Below are 20,973 nucleotides of genomic sequence, written 5' to 3'. Positions count from 1 at the left end.
GTACACCCCCACCCTACATGTCAGTACACCCCCACCCTACATGTCAGTACACCCCACCCTACATGTCAGTACACCCCCACCCTACATGTCAGTCCACCCCCACCCTACATGTCAGTACACCCCCACCCAACATATCAGTACACCCCCCCCCTACATGTCAGTACACCCCTACCCAACAAGTAACTACGTCAGTAGTCAAGTAACAAACAGATTTTTTTTTCTAGTCACCATTATATTTACTTTCCTAGTCATCTGATATAACTTTAGTTCAATTTCACTTTAATTACTAACAAAAAATATTGATACGCCGAACCATTTTTGCTGCAAACCGAAATTGAAAGTGTTATAACTTTGTGTCACCATGTGATGAGTTTTTACTTGTACTTTTTAATCTTTAATGCGAGTACTTGTTTTGAACGGTAATGCGGGGTTTGATAATTTGGTTCACCTGCCTTATGCGGTTAAAGTGGATTATTTACAAGTCAGCATACAACTTTCTAAAACATTATATTTACTTTCCTCTTAACTGGCAGGTTGTCCCATTGATAACTGGGTTACTTGATACTCCATTTATAATAATGCGTTGAAGATCGATATATTCCTTGTCTTCATGCTCTTAGTGCTCAAGTTCCCTAGTTTGCTGATTTCCGAGTACCACCGAGAAAGCACCGCTACTCGAGTATTACTGTTACTTGAATAAAATTGAATGGAAAAAATGTTAAAGGAAAGTGTATATTTCAGATGCCACCAACGAACCAGACGAAGCTAGAAGGCGAGAAAGTGCAGTTTTCCTGCGAGGCCAAAGCCCTACCCGGGAACGTGACAGTGAAATGGTTCCGCGAGGGCGCCCCCGTGGCCGAGGTGGCAGCACTCGAGACGCGGGTCACGATCAGGAGGGACGGGGCGCTGGTCATCAACCCTGTGGCGGCTGACGACTCGGGGCAGTACCTCTGCGAGGTCTCCAATGGCATTGGTGATCCGCAGAGCGCGTCTGCATACCTCAACGTTGAATGTAAGTGCCTTCTACTACTAGTGTCTTCCTTATCAACTGTGTGTTCTTACCAGTGAAGTGGTTTCGCTTGGGTGCACTCATGCCCGAAGTGGCAGCACTTGAAACACGGGTCACCATCTAGGACGGGGCGTTGATCATCAACTCTGTGGCGGCTGACGCCTCTGGGCAGTCCCTCTGCGAGGTGTCCAACGGCATTGGCAGTGACTTCCACCACTAGTTTCTCCATCCTCATCAACTGTGTTTTTCCCAACGTGACAGTGGCGCCTGTCGAAGCTGCAGTGAAATTTGAGTGTTCGCACTTATCTACATTATTATCAGAATACTGTGTTTATGCCTCCATTTTGACCAAAGATGTGCGAGGAAGCGATGTATGATAAAAATTAATAAAATTTTAATATATTAAGTACTCGTAATTCCATTGATACCTAAATGCCTCGTTCAGCACATCTCTAGTAGTCAATTTTATATTGATGCTCAACAAACACAGCTCTAAGCTACGCATTTGTGTAACTTTTAATCTTGCTCCGTTGGGATCCTGCAGTCTAAACATATCTACAGCTATAGGTATATGGTTGTTCAAATCATCTCCATTGATAACAAAGGAGCTTTCGTAACCTAACAAAACAGTGCGGTTTATTATGTTATACCAAACCCGAGCGAGGGAAACATTTCGCGTGTTGTTATATGCTAAACATTCAAATCCGCTAGACGAACACTCATACTGTTGAAAAACAAGATAGTGGACTTTAATTGACCTACTTAAAGGACTTATTACCTATAGAAGACGTGTGGAAACTGATTCAGAGGTCCTACCTATCGTCACAGAATACATATTAGTACAAGTACAGAAAGCCCTCTCCAAAAACCCGTTTAAAGAAATAACGACTCATGCTACGATACTATTAAGTTCAAATTCCGACCGCGCAACGCTAAACGCCTACAATTATATTCACGCAGAAGTGCGCTCTCTTTCTATCGCGTAACTCGTACCTATTCTGATGATATCAAGGTTGTCTCCCTTTAAAAAATAATATAATCTTAATTTAATTACTACATTTTTATATTGCTCTACTTTAGCTCGAAAAAACCTAAGATATATATTAATGGTATTTAGGTTTAATTCTAATAAATTCTCGTGTAACCAGTTAGGCGTACTTAGATAGGTACCTTAATTGAATCAGGCCTGATATTATACCTACTCCAAGGCCTTGAATAATTCCGCCCTTTAGTTATTTTTGTAAAAAGAAGTTTCAAATAGTACGTATCACGATATTCACGATAAAATATCAATTCTGTGACAGCGGTCGAATCAGTACGTAGGTATGCGACGAACAACTCTCGCGCGTGCGTCACCGCACCCCCGTGAGGCCCTACTGATTTGCCCCTCGCGAGGGGTACTTACAATTCGATGCCTACACGCGCGAGTGGGACAGGCCTGCTATCGTTGACTTGGCTCTATAGGTTCTAAATTCACCGATCAGTCTTACCAAAGAGGATAGTGATGTCTTACAACACACACATAACATATTATATTACATAGAAACTCTCAGCATGGTAACCTAATGTAATTACTTCCCTGACATAAGCCGGAGCGGGCTCAATGACTTACGTTATTAGGTCAACTAGGACCTAGTCTAGGTCCAGTTAGCTTCGCTTCTGGAAACTGTCTCGTAAGGAGCTGAGTTACTTTATACCGTTTGTGAGCTATTAACTTCGTTATTAAACGAAGTTGATGTTCCTCCTCCTTTTAGTCCGCTTTTGTAGTTTCAGCACTATATTTGATGGTTCAAATTTCAAAGTTTGTTTCCATTTAGAAAAAATGTTTATACTGAGTGTTAGAGTCATACCAAGCTTAGTTTGCAGCAATTTTGACAGCCTCGCCTGTACAAATGTTTTTGGAAATGTCAAATTTCCATGGTATTATGACGATTAAAAACACTAACCTTATTAATTAAAAAAGCTACTGAACCGTTGTTGTTGTTGTTGTTGGACGTCCTAAGGCACCCCATTACCTAGGTGCACAGGGCCTCCACAATATCCTTCCACGCCTTTCTATCTTGAGCCACCGCCTTGGCCTCGTTCCAGCTCAGTCCATATTCCCTCAGCTCGTTCTCTACGCTCCGCCTCCAGGTGTGTACGGGGCGTTTGCGGGCTCGCTTTCCTCCTGGCTTACTGAACTGATTAGTTAAAAAGTAATTTGTTCCTTTTTCACAAATAAATAAATCAACATGACAGATAATACAGGTTTCTAAAGCGTTTATGAATAACGCCATTAATATAAAAGTGTTCTTAACTTATCTCCTCCATTCCAGACCCAGCGAAGGTGACATTCACGCCAACAGTCCAATACCTGCCCTTCCGCCTGGCCGGCGTGGTGCAGTGCTACATCAAGGCCAACCCCCCTCTCCAATACGTGACCTGGACCAAGGACAAGCGCCTCCTCGAACCCTACCAGACCAAGGACATCGTCATCATGAACAACGGATCTCTGCTCTTCACCCGTGTCAACCAGAACCATCAGGGCAGATATACTTGCACGCCGTATAACGCGCAGGGCACGCAAGGATCCTCAGGTACGTTCCATGCTAAATTTTCTAAATACTATGTGATATGGACCAAAGACAATGGCATTGAATCCTACCAGACCAGGGAAATCGTCTTTTAAATTGTTTTTTCTACCGTGTTGTTATTCGTCATTTACCGTGTCGTGCATAGATCGTTAAAACCCTACATAAAAGATGCCCGCCCCCGGCCGGCGCCCCGCGTACCCACGCATACGATATAGCTCTTACAGCATTTTTAGGTAGCCGTTAACGGATATAGCGGGCCCGGCCGGGGGCGGGCGGCGGCGCGGGGGAGTGCGAGCGACAGGGTGAGTGCAGAAACATTGCAGAGGACAAGTCAAAATACTTTTAGGAAACAGTGCGAATTTCACGAAAGTTATTCTAGAAAACTATTCAAAAGTATGTGCATGGTCGTAGAAAAAGTATTGTATGCAACGGTGTTTAACTGAGTCAAAAAATACTCGTGGCGTCTTAATAACAATTTTCGGCTTCGCCTCAAATTGTTACCCACGCCACTCGTCTTTTTTGACCTCCTTTAAACGCCTGTTGCTTAAAATACTATTATGAATGCCTAATTGTGTTTTTATTTTTACAGGACCGATGGAAGTATTAGTACGGAAACCGCCAGCATTTACAGTGGAGCCAGAACCCTTGTACCAAAGAAAGGTAAATATTCTGTTTTTGCTTTTGCATATAATTTGACCAGTGTCCCAATCCCAATATAAGTACAAGTGGTACCTAGGTAGTCGCTGTCTAATATGACAAGTTGAAAAGAGGCTACCGCTTGTAACTTCTGGCTTTGAAAAATTGGGCTTCAGATCTCTTAATTTTATTACCTAACTTACGTTGATCCGAAATTTAAGAATATATAGTATGTATATCGTTGACTTTAACAATTTTTGCTAGCCTGATAGGCACTCGTACATTGTTTAGATGCCGGATAACCCGCTGGGCGAATAGTCGCCATTAGAGTTGTGCCTGCTCGTTCACTGAAAAGATCGCTCCCAACTAGTACGATCTCCGAAGTGTACTAGTTCGTTCTTTTAGGACATTTAGGACAGTAGTACACCGAGAGAGCGAAAGACAAATTGTGCATATGACGTACAGTAACGCTCGCTCGTACTAGCCGAGAGCTGATCGGCCGTTTTCGCGCGCTCTCGGTCGGTTTCGGTCGGATCATATGGATCGCTTTGCTGTCATTGTCACTCCTCGGCTCTTCGCTCCTTTCGCTCCCATTCGTTGCGCGTGTGTGAGTGTACTAAATGTACTAGAGAGCAGAATCATTTGGGAGTAGTTCGGTCTAGTACAGTGCAGGGAATCGTGTCTTTTGTACTATTAGTACATGTCCTACACAAGCCTAGTCGCCATACAAGCGGGCGGTTATAACATAACCTATAGATAACGTCCGGTTTCTGACGTAGTGCGCAATGTTTTAGTCTGGTAGTGAATGTGTTAAAAAAGTATTCTTTGTATCAGGTGGGCGAGAGCGTGGAGATGCACTGTGAGGCGCAAGAAGCGGAGGGCACTCAGCGACCGACGGTGGCGTGGCGGCGGCGCGACGGCTTACCGCTGCAGAAGTCGCGAGTGCGCGCCTTAGGGGGGAATATCACCATCGACACACTGCGGCGGCAGGACTTTGGCATCTACCAGTGCGTCGCGGCTAACGAGGTGAGCTATACTATCAGATAGGACAGTGGCGTGGCGGTGGCGTGACGGCTTACCGCTGCAGAAGTCGCGAGTGCGCGCCTTAGGGGGGAATATCACCATCGACACACTACGGCGACAGCACTTTGGAATCTACCAGTGAGTCGCGGCTAACGAGGTGAGCTATACTATCAGATAGGACAGTGGCGTGGCGGCGGCGCGACGGCTTACCGCTACAGAAGTCGCGAGTGCGTGTCTTAGGGGGGAATATCACCATCGACACACTGCGGCGGCAGGACTTTGGCATCTACCAGTGCGTCGCGGCTAACGAGGTATGCAACAATGCGTCGCGAATAATGAAAGATAAGCTTTGTTGCCAGATTGAACCGTGGAGAATCAGTAGCATGACAGTTTACCGCTACAAAAGTCGCAAGTGCGCACCTTAGCGGGGGAATATTACCATCGATGCGTCGATGGGACTTTAGCAGACTTCAGAAGTCGCGATTACACTATTTAGGAGGCAACATAATGAGACCACTAGAAGCTCGCTATTATTTCTCAGTTTGGTTATAACCATCTCGCTCGTTACTCGCTCACGGTGGAAAGCGGGCTTTATTAATATTGGATGATTAAAAGACGAGTTTTACATTTCCGCTTCCAGGTGGCAACAATCACAGCGGACACCCAACTGGTGATCGAGGGCACGCAGCCTCACGCGCCCTACAACGTGACCGGCACGGCCACCGAGTTCCAAGTGACGCTGCGCTGGCAACCTGGCTACGCGGGCGGACCGGATTACAAGCAGGACTACACCATCTGGCATCGCGAGGCTGGCTTCTCGGAGTGGACTAAAGTACCCGTCACGCCCTCTGGTGCTACCTCGGTGAGTCTTTTAAACTGAGTAGTACCACAGATTATTAATAAGTTACTAACGTAACAGATCCTTCACTTGCCGCAAAACGACAAATACCTACGCTTTATTTAACTAATACTAATGAGTTACTACGTAAAGCTTAGAAGAATAGTAGGTACGTGCCACGCGACTACATAGGCGCCCCTCGACCACTTGTTCATTCGAATGAACGGCTAGCGTGTAGGTACTTAACGCGCGACCGCGAGCGAGTGACGTTTTGACAAAATAGTCGATGTTGCCAATAATTTGGGTTCATGGTGCGCTGTTTGAAACTTGACAAGAGACAAGTCTACATTTTTGTAAGCATATATAAAGTTTTATATTCGGTTAATTCGGTTTACCAGCTTTTGTCCGCGACTTCGCTCGCGTTTGAAATAGCCTAATGTCACTCTCCATCCCTTCAACTATCTCCATTTAAAAATCACGTCAATTCGTCGCTCCGTTTTGCCGTGAAAGACGGACACACAAACAGACACACACGCTTTCCCATTTATAATATTAGTATGGATAATATTACAACTGTTTATTGATTCAGGTAACGATAAACCGCCTACAACCAGGAACGACCTACGAATTCCAAGTGAACAGCAAGAACACGATCGGAGAAGGAATGATGAGCAAAGCGATCACTATTCGGACTCTCGGTAAGTAATAATAAGTATAATAACTAACACGTAGGTCCACAGAGCCCCGTTCATAGACTTACAAGTTGTTTTACAGAGCAAGGGAAATAATTGGTGATATAATTGGAGATTAAAGGTCCTTGTGGCACATGGTTAAACTAGGCACGCAGAAATTCACCTGGTGCCTTAGCCGAATGGCATTTCTGCGACGCGAAACGAAAACGAAACGCCGCGAAAGTTAGTCTGGCTCTGTCGCGCCAATACGCAAGAGCGATAGAGATAGATATCTACGAGCGTTTCGTTTCGTGAGCGTTTGTGCCATTCGGCTACGTACCCTGGAATCAAAATTATGCACTAACATTGTATTGGATCGCTATCTCACCGCTGGGCGAGTAACTATAAACATCGCCATGCCTCTTTTATTTACACGAGAGTGATTATCTTTTGTTCGTTTTTATAGCCGATCGCTCATAGTTTACTAGCTCGCGGTGGGACCAGTGCCATAGGCATGGCGTAATAAGTCTGAACGCTTTACACCAAGAACGAAAACGTCACTTATACACCTAAGTATTTAACATAAACCTAGCTTTCTTGAAAATTTGAAGGTTGCTTTGACAGCATACGCCATCAGTGCGTTTTCACATTATCCGATCTGATATCGGATGTCAGACCGATATCCCATACCACAGTATAATAAAGAGTACTATCGTACAGTATGGCCACTCCCGCTCCCCGCTGAAAGTGCCGCCCACCCCCTCTCGGTTATCTCACAGTTACCGCCTGTCAAAAACGCGAACAGTCGACCTGTCATATGTCACTCATACAAGCGTAATACGCGTTCACCTACACGAGCTTAGACTGGTGAGCGTCAGGACCCCTGGACCACTACAGATATTTGATGTTTAGTACATACTAAAATTTAGTACCTATTTGATACTATTTGGTACCTGAGTACATATATTTGGTACCTCCACTGATATCGAATAATCGAGCGAATAAAGTGGCCAGACATTCTGACGTCAGGATGTCTGGACCATTTTTGGTTTACATAGTTCTAGACAACACTACTAATTGATATCTTAGTCAATATTTACTACCTATTTGGTACCTGTCAATATATTTTTTTCAAATTTTTTTGGCGTACCAGAAAAAAGTTATGATGGAATTTAAAGTTGAAAACTAGTGTAATTACACTAATTACTTTTATATTTCGACTATATTAATGCCACTAGTCAGTAGAGATGATGTGCGAGTGCCTAAAAATAAATTCCTTTTTAAGTTGACGCGCAGGAGGGCAGGTGGATTTGCCTCTATTCTTTTGACTGGCGCTACATACTTCAACGGCACGGCCGGGCTCACAACTTTAAATTCCGTCATAACTTTTTTCTGGTACGCCAAAAAATTTGAAAAAAATATATTGACAGGTACCAAATAGGTAGTAAATATTGACTAAGATATCAATTAGTAGTGTTGTCTAGAACTATGTAAACCAAAAATGGTCCAGACATCCTGACGTCAGAATGTCTGGCCACTTTATTTGCTCGATTTTTCGATATCAGTGGAGGTACCAAATATATGTACTCAGGTACCAAATAGTATCAAATAGGTACTAAATTTTAGTATGTACTAAACATCAAATATCTGTAGTGGTCCAGGGGTCCTGACGCTCACCTTAAACTGTGTGCTAGGAACGCACCTCTTTCATATATTTGATCGCCAGTGTCCGAGGTGTGCCCATACATTACAGGCGCCATCTTGGATTTTTTCCATTGAAATCCTTCCAACATCTGATATCGGATCGGATGATGTGAAAACGCACAGGCTATAGGTATCCTGCTGCCCATAACGACGACTATTAGCAACGCCTTCAGGTGTTCTTTGCGGCGACTGATTGATGTGTTTTTGGTGTTCCACTGGTTTAAGTATTCTTGGCGTTCAAAAGCCTTAAAACCCGTTGCGTGTCGACATCTCTGTTCATATTGAAGGTGGAAGGAAGTAAAGTTTAGTTCCTGACGGGTTAGAGGTGTGTCTGGTTGTAGATGTGGGGGCCAAGCCGAAACCGGCCGCCACGCCGGCGGGCCCGCCCGACGAGAAGGTGTTCCCTACCGCACCCGAGGCTACCGGTACTCACACACACGCATGATTTAGATTGTGGAGTTAGTTGAGGCCTTAACAACGGTAAAAAAGAACAAAAATTAAGCGTTTCTGTGCAGATGACGCGAGAGACGTGTCATCAAGATTTTTTACGTATGGCGTAGATATGACACGCCAGGCGTGTCATTTTAATACCTATGACAAAAGTAGCACATCGTTTTCTTTTTAATTTTCCACCCTTTATCATTATTGTATTTGGGTGAATCAACTTTTTCTTGCCTGTTATTGCCATGGTTACGGTCCCCTGAGTCACGCTGGTTTTATGCAAAATTATGCTACTGAAATTATGCAAGCATGCATATAGTCCATGTTTCTAGGTGGCAAATTAAGAAAAGGGCATGGCAAATGCATGTTTGCATAGTTTAAGTACAATAGCATAATTTTGCATAAAACCAGCATGACTTAGGAGACCGTAACCATGGCATTAACAGACAAGAAAAAGTTGGTTCACCCATTTAGTTAAATATATAATATGTAACGAAACTGGACGACACTGCGATGTTGCCAATTTTTTAGTTCCATTGCCATTCTTTTTACTTATTATTTAGAGTCTGTTCGGAAATTGAAGAGTCGTGAAATATATGAGACCCTATATATTTTGTGACTCTTCTCTTTTCGAACTGACTATACACAAAAAGTGTTATATCGGGGATTAAAAGGATTAAGGCCTCAACTAATGAATTAGATATATTTTGCACGCTACTAATACACTGTAGATGGTAGGTATTAGGTATACCTACTTTTAGAATGTCGTTTTAGTAGATATGTATGGTATGGAATTGAGTTATTAATGTGATATTAATTTAGTTACTTTTAACTGCATGCTCAAATGAAACAAATAAACTTTGACAGTTACGTATTACCCAATTCGTTTTTTTTCTACAGATTAAACCTTATTTTAGCACACTAATAGCTCATCTAGAGCTTACCTCAGCAATTCCCGTCAACTTTGTACAATGCCACGTCAGCAAATTTTAATTGATCCTATTTTGTTACCAACATTTAGTAATATAATTCGACTTTCGTAAGATATATACAGGATAATTGTTATAATTAAGAAAATATAGATACTAGAGAACCTTAATGACGAAATAAAACTTAATAAAATCTCAATTAACCAACAAAATCTTGGTAACAAAATAGGAATTAATAAAAACAAATTTAACTTTTCCCTTAATTATTGTACAAAGTTGACGGGAATTGCTGACCTACGTTATTTAATTGATAGCTGCAATAACAAAGCTGTTTTATTTTGTTAGATATCTGCCGTCGAAAGATACACCCAGTCTTTGACACTCTCTGTATGTGTAGGTCCAAAATCGGGTCCCCCCCGCAACCTGACAGTGACCGAGGTCCACAATGGGTTCCTGATCACGTGGCAAGCGCCGCTGGAGCGCGCGTCGCTAGTTCAGTACTACACCATCAAGTACCGCACCGACGCGCACTGGAAGACGCTCAACCGCGGCCAGATCCGCCCGGAGGAGACCAGCTACCTCGGTAATAATTCATGCACTATCAAGATATCTGCCGGCATCACTACTTCGAGCTGGGAAAAGGAACCTTTCCCCAGTAAGGCACAAGAAACAGTTAACCTTCTGTTTCCTTAAACCATCAGGAGCTCCATTCTTAGAGCATATCCAGAAGTCGCGTCTGTCACAACAAAAGGTTTTAGCGTAGGTATTACGAGTAGCTAATTTCAATAGATAGGGGAGAGTGGGGTAATTGCGAATACTTAAGGGAGAATTGGAATAAAACAAAACCAAATAAAATAACAAAAGTTATTTATTAATTAGTGTAACTAATCAGCCTCATTTTCTCATAGTCAAAAGAGATCAATAATAGAATTAAAAAAAGTTATAACAAAAATACCAAACCTCTGGTGTCCGAAATTACCCCACGTAACATGGGGTAATTTCGGATGCTTAATGGGGTAACCACGGACGTACTTTAATAATAAATAAATAAATAATTCGCCTGTTGCACACTTCTCATGGGCCCACAAGTTACATTTATAATCTTCGGTGATTGGCTCCACATATTTTTCATCATAAATTAGACAAAAATACTGTATTGGTATCGTAGCTGCCTTTTTCTTTCTTTACTATTATTAGATGCTTTTGTATTTTTCTTGCCTTTTGTGCTTACATTTTTCTTTGCAGGCTTCTCATTTGTTTTATCTTGCTCTTTTCTCTTCCTTTTTTGTTCCTTTTCTGCTCAAGCATTTTTCATGGGGGTCTTTGAAACACAATAAACTGTAGCCGCTTTTCCTAGTGACAGACTTTTGTTTTTGACAGCCTCTACGGCTTTTTTTAAGTCCTCTAATCTATATTTAGTCTCAGTCTTTCTTTGGTAATGTCTCGGCATCTGAAATATGAATTATTAAATGTAATAAAAAAATACCCTTAGTATGGTGCATTATCCCTCTAGAAAGGTACAAAAGACGCCTAAATTAATGAAAAAATATATTCAAAACCTCAAGTAAATCGGTATATCTGTAAATTATTAGGAATTAAGCTGTGATATTAGACTATCAGCTACAAAACTTAAATTAAAGGTGCAAACATCCAGTACTAAATTATTGAGGGATAATTACGGACGTCCGAGTTTACCCAACTCAAATCGTCCGCCATTAGCCGACTCGCCCAGAAATTAAATACAAATATTTTTTTTGAGGTTAGAACCACGCCGTGCATGATACATACACATCAAAACATTCTCCAATTAGATGTTATTTCACAAAAAAAAAACACCAAACTTTTATAACATTCCTACAGTACGACACACACATTCACTTTTTCGAAAAAATTAGATGAAATTAGTCAAAAAACTTTCAATTTATTTACCTTGAACAGCGAGCGCGCCCTCTCTTTGACACTGTCTGTTTGGCACTGGCCTTGGAGTCGGCTGCAGATTGCATCATTCGAAATGATCGCTATCTCTTTCTAACATAGTAGAACACGTGCGTCCGAAATTACCCGCCGTCCGTGTTTCCCCCACTCTCCCCTACATTATTCGTCGTGACTGCCTTACCCTATATCACTTTTTACGTTTTTTCCAGTTAGGAATTTAATACATTTTCTTACCATTTCTCTTCAATTCCAGTGAAAAACCTAGTCGGCGGCCGCACATACTACTTCCGCGTGCTCGCGAACTCAGCATCCAGCTTCGAGAGCTCCGAGGAGGTGAAGTTCCCCGTGCCAGCGCGCGTGAAGCACAAGGCCATCACGGCCGGCGTGGTGGGGGGGATCCTGTTCTTCATCGTGGCCATCATCCTGTCCGTGTGCGCGGTCAAGATCTGCAACAAGAGGAAGAGGCGCAAGCAGGAGAAAGGTGAGCAGCGGCCGACGCCGGCTCCGCCACCGGCGCCAACTCTCTCGCACTTAGACTGTTGGCAGTTTGTGTTCACGTGAGATTTTATCAATTTCAAGATTTTTTCTAAAAGAAATATTTAAGATTAAAAAATGACTAAAGTCATTTGATTACCTACTCATTACTGAACTTGTTTCGGAATAATAATAATAATGGATAAGTAATGTGGCACAAGTATTTTATATTACAAGGTTCTTGTTTGGTTTTATACAACCTTTAACCAATAAATCATTTTTCATTTTTTTCATTTTTCAATTGTGCAATTTATGGTTTACCTATTTCCACTCTCCAATAAATGTCAACTTCGTTTTATAGTCAAAATAAATAAGTAAAATACTTACGAGAAATGTGACTTCTCTTCTAAAGAATCAAACGTTTTCTAAGCTAGTAGGTATAAGTAACTGGAATAACATATTATCATATAATAACAGACTAATAAGTATTTTTTGGAGAAACTTTTTAGATTGGTGTGGCCACTGCAGCCTAACCCTAATGAAAGTAATTATAAACTTAAAATCTACGTAACTTTTTTAGTATTCTGTTTTCACAACTTAACAGATGAAAATTAAACGAAACTAAGTGCGAGAGAGCGTCAATAAAGCGCAAAAGCAGTCTCCAAACCACGTGGATGGTGGAAAGTGCGAGACTGCGATCACTAACTTGCCATATTGTCGGTGAAGCATCGTGCCTCCATCGAACATTACACGCATGCTGCCGCTCTAACTTACATTTTTACAATTTTTTCGTCATTCTGGTAATTTTGACGAAAATGCATGCTTTATGATTTAGCCTGTTCTAATGATTTAATATTTTATTGGTTATGTGCACTGTGCGAAATAAGAAAATTCAAAATGTATTTCATCAATTCGCTGATTCGTTGCGTCCGTTTTTTGAAAACTTTGCGCTGTGGCAGCGAACAACTTTTGTCGATTTTAAAATGACACACGAGATGCCTCGCGTGTCATACGCCACAAGTAAAATATCTTTGGGGGCATCCATTAATCGCGTCATTCCCCCATGGTGATCTTTGGTGATATTTTCAGGACCCCTTCCCCCCCGGCCAATATGACGTGTAATTTTTTGGCAACTTAAGTAGATTTTTTTTGAATACATGAATCAACGAATCAACCAAATCTTGGCACTAAAAATGGAGCGAAATTCAAATTTTCTTAGGGAATCAAACCTTCGCCCTTAGCTTATCTTATCTTAAATCTGCGGGGGCCCTTCCGGATACACTACCCCCTACGATCCTAAGATCCTTCAGCTATTCAAGAGCTTCTCGACCATCTCCACGTATCGGATGATGAGGCTCATGGGTAGCTATCTGAAGTCCTTTGGTACCAGGTAGCCTGCTCCAAAGTTCTTCATTCTTTGTCTGGCGAGGGCGTGACATTCACACATTAGATGTCTGACGGTCTCTTCCTCTCCTCCACACATGCGACAATCCGTGTTATCAGCGTGTCCCATCTTGGCCAAGATTCCTTTGACCCCGTAATGGCCTGTGAACACCCCCGTTATAATTTGGAGTTGTCTTTTGCCTGTTGTCTTCAGATCCGGCCTTGGCAAGTTCATTAGCATTTTTATTGCCAATGAAGCCTTCGTGTCCCGGTATCCATACCAGTTCCACCTTGTTTTGCCTTCCAAGCAAGAGCTTGGATGCCGAGAACATTGGCCCTTACATCTTTAATAAATTTTTAAGTGTTATGGCTCGTCGATGATTCCGCCAACAACGTCAAGGTTTAGGAAGGGACAGGTTTTATGAAGACAATTAGCCGTTGAGCCCAACATTTGTGAAATTTGTCGCCTTTTTAACCGCCGCCCAAATCTCAATTCGTCTGTTTTTTTTTAATGTTTTTTTTTTGACTGAATGTATATACACGATCTCCAAGCATACAACTGGAGGGACGTCGCTAAGGATCGGGATGATTGGCGTACACTCGTGTCGGAGGCCAAGACTCATTTTGGGTCGCTGCGCCAATAAGTAGTAATAGTAGTAGAATGTATATACATACATATAGTGATTTTTGTGTTTTTATGAGAACAGCATGCATTTATGTCCAGAAGAGTGACATTTGATGCAGTGGAACTGCTGATGATGATCAGAACTGAATTCCTCAAATCTCAACGGCACACTTATAGTGACTTTGTTATTTTTATAAGAACAGTATAGAACAGTGACATTTGGTGCAGTAGAACTACTGATGATGAGCAGAACGGAACTCCTCAACGACGCGTAGCTCATGTTAGGAGATTTATTTTCTTCGTTATGTTCGTTCAGAATGTTGGATTTTCATGTCACATTTTGGACCAGCTCAAGTTCTAGTGAAGGGATAGTTTAAAAAATACACATTTCTACATAATCCAACATTCGCAAGTTTCTTTCACCAGAAACCCAAAAGCGGCGTTTTTTTCTTAACAAAATATTTAGTGCCATGATGGTTGACCGTCCGTCTATAAGTAGGTATACGTGATGAGGGCAAACTAAAAAAAAATCTTTGAAAATTAATAATAACCGTTTTGCACCCAGCTGCTCTTTGCACTGCACAACGCAAGTGCCAACTGCGAGGCAAATTACGGCGCATGAATTTTTAAAACTCAGCTCAGGTTTTGACAGTCTGGTTATGTTAAAGTTGATATATTAAAAAAATTGCTCAGAAATATGATTTTTTGTTTACTAACTATAACACAGTGTATCACACAGGAACAAAAAAAATACACGTGATATGTTCCTGACCCCCCCCCCCCCCCCCCCCCCCCCATGGTGATATTTGGTGATTTTTCTATGACCCCCCCCCCCCCCTATACAGTATGACGCGATTAATGGACGCCCCCTTTGATGACACGCCCCTCGTGTCATCCACACAGAAATAGTTTACACCAACGGCTTACAGCGACTCGATATCTCCAAATCCATGCACATAGTCAATTCCTGTGTTTTTTTACGGATGTAAACTTAGTAGCACACGTTAAAATAATAACGTCTGCTACTTTGTATGCAGCCACGTTATGATTTTTTTATGAAAATAAAGATAATATTTTTTTATATTACTGAGTTCTGTTTCCGAGGAGATATGAAATTATCCTTAAAACATTTAAATTTAATAAATCCATGGAAACAGGGCTGATACTTGTGCAATAATTTTGCCTTTTCCTTTGCCTATTTGTCTAATCCAGCACTATTTTCAGCAATTTCATCTTCAGATGTTCGATTATTTTAATTTATTTGACTGAAGCACTAAATAAAAACCCGCTTGATGTCATTCCAAGGACCTATTTTATGTCAAAAACACATACATATATAGCTATAGCTTACTCTTGTACGTTTAAATTAATTGATACAACTGATTTGACAAGGAGTCTGATGTCGGCAACAACCGTTAGTTGTTTTCGTATGTTGTGTATTTATAAACTACATGAAATAGGTCCCCGACTGTGGTTACACACGCAATTACTAACCATTAAGTCATTTTGCTTTCCATTAATATTGGGTATCATCGCACCGATATGAAAGTTCTCGAGTTTACCTGACGATAAATAATTGATCCGGCTCGAAAGACCACCTTGAGTACCAATGTGGCTACTTGCTACGTTACCAAATATGTATTTTGTGATAGTTTCTTATTTTAATAAAATGCATAGTGAGATAGTCTTCGTCAAGAATAGGTACATAAAGTCAAGGTACCTTTAAATATAAAGTCCACCGGCATTCACTGGACTGAAATTTTACTGGAATAGATGTGAACGGGACGGAAATAAAACTATAAAATTTTGTAAATTTTCCTCAGTCACCCGTTGACCACGAATGCTGTAAAGTGTTCGAAACGTCGAGATGAATTGTAAATACACTATACGCGATTTAATCCGTTTCCATAGTTTTTTTTTTCATGAGTAGGTAACTATCGCGGTAACCGAAGACAATATTCTTATTATATAAAATGCTAATACAAATTAACTAGCAACACTGGTTAAGCACCAACTTAGGTCGGTTACCTATAAATTGTAACACATCTTGGCTCTAAGAAGAACATCATCCTCGACGTCGAAGGTTAATTTCAAAATTATTTTTCCCCTCACTAGCTCGGAAACACGTGTTTTGTCCTTTAATACCAGCGGGTAAAAACGCATTTTATCCACTAGTGGGTAAAGTAATTTGACCTTGAATAAAGTCAAATTAACTGCTTTAAAATTGATAAAAGTAGGTGAATCTAGTAATTAAGATGATTTACCACCTATGGAACCACTGGAAGCAGTGATAAACGCAATTTTTTGCGTTGTAGTTTCCTCGTTATAGTGAGGGGAAAAGTTTTGTGTTACACTCGGGTGCAAATGTATTTTACTTCTCGTGTGTTAAAAAACTCGCAAGTACAGGATTCTATTCTCGAACCACTCGCTTCGCTCGTGGTTCAACTATAGAATCCTTTCGCTTGCTCGTTTTTCAATTCAACTCGGCGTTAAAATACAACTTTGCCCCCTTTGTATAACAAATAACTATTAATTAATTAAGAGACTTAAAAGTAATAAAGTGATAAAAATCGAGAAAATTACAACCCGTGTTAAGACTGTTAAGTCGGTTAGCTGCGAACTCTCATATCCTTGCCGCTTTCACGTTGACAATATGGTGGTGTGTGAGGTGGCGGGGCCGGTCCGACACGGGCACGTGACGGGACGACGACGCTACGTTAACGTGTAGAAATTATCCGCTTGCAGCATACAACATGGTAGCGGCCCGGTTGACGGATCTGCGGGCCCACGACAGCACTCAAGTGCCTTTTAAGAAGTGAGTATTGTTCATTTAGTGATTTGTGATGTGGTCAATGATGGAAATCTAATTGATATCGTTTTCTTTTTTCTGCCGCTACTCGAAATAGGAAGTCAGGTTAGTTTGAAATAGTGAATAAAATGTACCGGTATTGATGAGACTCGAACTTACGGTCACTGGATCGCTAGCCCAGTTCTGTGACATTCAATTCGGGCTAACAATTAGTCATCCGTAGCTAATTAAAAAAAAAGTGTGATTAAAAATAATGTTATGTGCATTACAGATTTAGTGAACGCGGAATATCGAGTCTAGTGCAGTGCCTACGGCTGACGGCCAACTGGGTGTGGCCGGCGTCGCGCTGCGGGCGCGGGTCGCGCGGGTACTGGGCGCCGGCGCCGTCGCTCGGGTCCCTGCCGCCGCCGCCGTCGCCCTCGCCCTCGCCCTCGCCCTCGCCCGCGCCCTCGTCCAGCGACGACGGCGGCTTCCTGCCGCGCCTGCGCGCGCCGCTGCGAGCCGGCGCCGCGCCGCCGCTGCCGCGCGCCTCCTCGCCCGCCTGGCCGCCCTGGCCGCCCTGGCCCGCCTGGCCGCCCTGGCCGCCGTGGGCGCCGTGGTCGCCGCTGCACGTGTCCGACCTCAGCTCCGTGCCCTTCCCGAGCTCCGCCGAGGGCTCCTTCCCCACGCCGCCCGAGCCCTTCCGCCCGCGCGCGCGCGCGCCCGCCCGCCCCCACCCCCACCCCCACCACCGCCACCCGCGCCCGCCGCCGCACGAGGCCTCGCCCGAGAGCCGCTCCTCCTCCAGCGGCTTCGGCAGCAAGAACGCCTCCTCCTCCGCGCACAACCGCAGCAGCCTGGCCGAGTGGCGGCCGCCGCCCTACCGGCCGCCGCCGCCCGCGCCCGCGCCCTCCCTGCGACCCGGCTCGGCGGCGGACGCGGGCTCGGTGGACGTGCACTACGAGTGGGACCGCGCCACGCGCACGCCCACGCCGTCCACGCCGGAGCGGCGGCCGCGCGCGCGCGACGACGTGGAGGCGCGGGTGCGCGCCATGAAGGAGGAGTTCCTGGAGTTCCGCAAGCGGCAGGCGCTGCGGCGGCGCTCGCCCGAGCCGCCGCTGTCGCCGCTGGCGGTGTACCCGCTGTCGCCGTTGTCGCCGCTGTCCCCGCTCTCTCCGTTGGCGCCGCTCGCGCCGGCGCCGGCCGAGAGCGTGTGCTGAGCGCGCCGCCGCCGCCGCTCTCCGGAATATCTTCGGTCCCGTTAGCGCGGAGACGCCGCGAATCGCTCGGCTCGTTCGTGAAGCTTAGACGGGTTACTTACGTAGAAACTTCCTTTTTAGACTCGGACGTCGAGCCGGATATGTAGCAAGAATGGGCACAATCACGATTCTTCCGACAATTATCGCCTCGAAAGTAGTCGCGGCCCGAGTTTCACTCGCTCGAGAGGCATTCCGAAATAGATACGGTTATGATTTGATACGTTCGTATTATTACGTAGAAGATGATCCCACCTCGGCCCCGGCGCGTGCGCGGGGCCATAGATGTCTAACATAGCTCTTAGGGAACGATGACTCCAGTCTCTCGAAGCAAATGACTGCTATAATTAAAGTACATATGTAGAAAGTGGATGCCGTGGCGCTTCGCGTCCGCCCCGCTCGCTCGCCTTCCCCAAAAACGAATCGTCAATTATTTTTCTAGATATTCTCATATCTGTTGACATACTTTAGATTCCAAAAATATCTATTAATCAATAAAGTTACGTTTCTGGCTGAAATTTAAACTAATTTTGATTTTACATAGGCTTAAAATGAGAGTTCTCGTAAACGCCTACTAAAAGATATCCACGTGCCATATCGGGCGCGCGGGGCGCGCAGCGTCCGCCTAAACGCTTTAGGTATGGGCGGGTAGCATCCACGACACCGCTCATACCAACATTATATTGTAGTTATTATTGTAACTAAGGATAGATAACGTTACACGCGGGCGAGCGCGGCCGCGCCGCCACCCGCAGCGGGCGGCGGCGCTCGCTCTGCTATACATATAATATGAACAAAGTAATTTTAAGTAGGTTTTTAGTCGTAACGTTCAAAAGTTGCAAATTAACTATGTTTCGTATTCTCAAATTTATATTTTTTTTCAAGTACAAATTTATTGATTCTATTATTTATGTGCCTACGTTATATAATTTTTAATCTCTGTACATATGTAAAAAAGCATAAGTAGATATTATATCTTGTACACTTATTTATTTATACGGTAAGGTTCTGTCTGCGGCCGCCGGCGCGTCGCCGCCGCCGGCCGGGTGTTGGAGTCCAGTCAATTGATTTGTACATTTCCATATCCCGCGTCAGCCTGTCCGCGTCTGACTTACAAACACGCAGAGGCATCGTAATTGTATCGGTTCCTGGAGCGATCCCACCTATAGTTGACCAGTCATAGCCAAGACTGTTTAGAGTTACGTTTGTTATTAGTTAATTCCTATCGATGATTTTTTGTTATCGTTTCGCATAATGCACTCTATTTGTAGATCTTGTAATGCAGACGTTTTGTTAATGATACGAATTTCGTATTAAGGACCTCCTAATAAATAAGAATAAAAATGTACGCTTTAAAGAAATTGAAATAAAATAACTCGTAAAGTAATAGATAGGTAGTTACAATAAGGTGTAGTTATGTATATGCGTGCATGGAGCGTCCCGTGTCCCGCGGGATCACGCGGCCCGGAGCCGCGCCGGACCCGGCCCGGACGGGCCGCGGACGAGCCGGCGCCGACGGACGCATCATTAGTTCACTGCCGATGACGATTTAGGATGTAAGATACGTATAACGACACTCGGTAGAAGTTCTTTTTTTATTTTCTTACATGGTTCGATAGGTAACCCCAGCCATAGCGTTACACTTAGAGTATATAGAGTCGACAATTTGTGCATTAAATTAATCCACGATCAAAATAATTAATAATATTTTAAAAAGTGCTCAATTTTTTCGACTGACCAACTGTAATATTATTGATAATATTTTGAGTCACGATGTATGTATTTAGCACGAATTTAAGGAGCGACGTAGGTTCATATCGTTCGCGGCGATATTTAAGCGATGTACTGTCTAGGAGGATAGATGTAATACGATTAATTGAGTCGCCGTCACTCGGGGCAATGCCTACATTCATGTAACGTGAATTCAATTATTTGCCGCATAACGAACCTACCGCACGCGATCACTAGCTATTGTTTTAGGTATACACATAGATACAGTTCACGACCTCGGGTAGTTACTTTGATTTTTCTTGCTCTGAATTTTATTCACCTAACCGACTTTACACGGAAACAAAATGAATAATGTGAAATGACAGGAAGTAAAGAGCAGAGTTAGCCTCGCGCGTTTAGTTCTTTTCAATAAATACGCGCGACGTAACAGCGACGACGAATAATTGCTTGGTTATTTCTTATACATACACGTAATAAATATACCTAGATATAGCTCAAAAACCATGTGATATCTAGTCTTTTCCATTATCCCTATTACGCCCTTAATTCATTTACATTTAATATGGTATTAACGTAGATTACCATCTACTGTCCTACTTGTTTTCTCGTGAAGGCCTACTTACACGTACTGTGTAAGATAATGTGTATCAGACGTGAACGACCGGAACGACGAGTGTTATCTCTAGGTACCGCTGTTGGGGCACTAACTTATCTACTCGCTAACGCAGAGCACACAACTTCAAGACTTACTATTGTTTTTATTAAAAAGTATAGCGATGTCACGAGGTAGTATTTCGAAGCATAACCTAAAGTCATTCGATATTTCTATAGACTAAAATGAAAAAGATAGCAATATATTAGACTAATATATCTAAATCGTATATATCGGTTTATATAAAAACAGTAATATGCGTGCACATTGGCGAAATGTAACGCGGAGGAAAAAGGGGCACCCCA

The 20,973-nt window shown here is 43.2% G+C and overlaps 2 protein-coding genes across 5 annotated transcripts in view; both read left to right on the top strand.

The window, feature by feature from the left end:
- Nucleotides 1-17,463, top strand: part of LOC125238487 (protein turtle) — a 149,752-nt gene extending 132,289 nt beyond the window's left edge. The window contains exons 8-19 of one of the 4 annotated variants that reach the window (XR_007178458.1): nt 742-1,012; nt 3,325-3,585; nt 4,172-4,242; nt 5,053-5,244; nt 5,882-6,103; nt 6,669-6,777; nt 8,796-8,879; nt 10,222-10,407; nt 12,013-12,240; nt 16,970-17,056; nt 17,148-17,155; nt 17,322-17,390. Coding sequence is in view for 2 of the 4 variants with exons in the window: in XM_048145858.1 (XP_048001815.1) it covers nt 742-1,012; nt 3,325-3,585; nt 4,172-4,242; nt 5,053-5,244; nt 5,882-6,103; nt 6,669-6,777; nt 8,796-8,879; nt 10,222-10,407; nt 12,013-12,316; nt 16,987-17,053 (1,767 nt within the window). In the remaining 2 variants the exon portion in view is untranslated. Of the gene's footprint in view, nt 1-741; nt 1,013-3,324; nt 3,586-4,171; nt 4,243-5,052; nt 5,245-5,881; nt 6,104-6,668; nt 6,778-8,795; nt 8,880-10,221; nt 10,408-12,012; nt 12,317-16,969; nt 17,057-17,147; nt 17,156-17,321 lie in introns of all 4 variants that reach the window. The other 3 variants (XM_048145858.1, XR_007178455.1, XM_048145919.1) reach the window with 3 other exon arrangements.
- Nucleotides 17,179-18,249, top strand: LOC125225311 (vegetative cell wall protein gp1-like). Its single transcript, XM_048128961.1, has 2 exons — nt 17,179-17,186; nt 17,322-18,249. The coding sequence occupies exons 1-2, from the start codon at nt 17,179-17,181 to the stop codon at nt 18,247-18,249; spliced, it is 936 nt and encodes a 311-aa protein (XP_047984918.1).
- Nucleotides 18,250-20,973: the final 2,724 nt, after the last annotated feature.

This window comes from Leguminivora glycinivorella, chromosome 1 (assembly GCF_023078275.1).
Source record: "Leguminivora glycinivorella isolate SPB_JAAS2020 chromosome 1, LegGlyc_1.1, whole genome shotgun sequence".
Taxonomy (NCBI): domain Eukaryota; kingdom Metazoa; phylum Arthropoda; class Insecta; order Lepidoptera; family Tortricidae; genus Leguminivora; species Leguminivora glycinivorella.
Note: the sequence above shows the minus strand (reverse complement) of the source record. Positions and strands in the feature narration are given on the sequence as shown.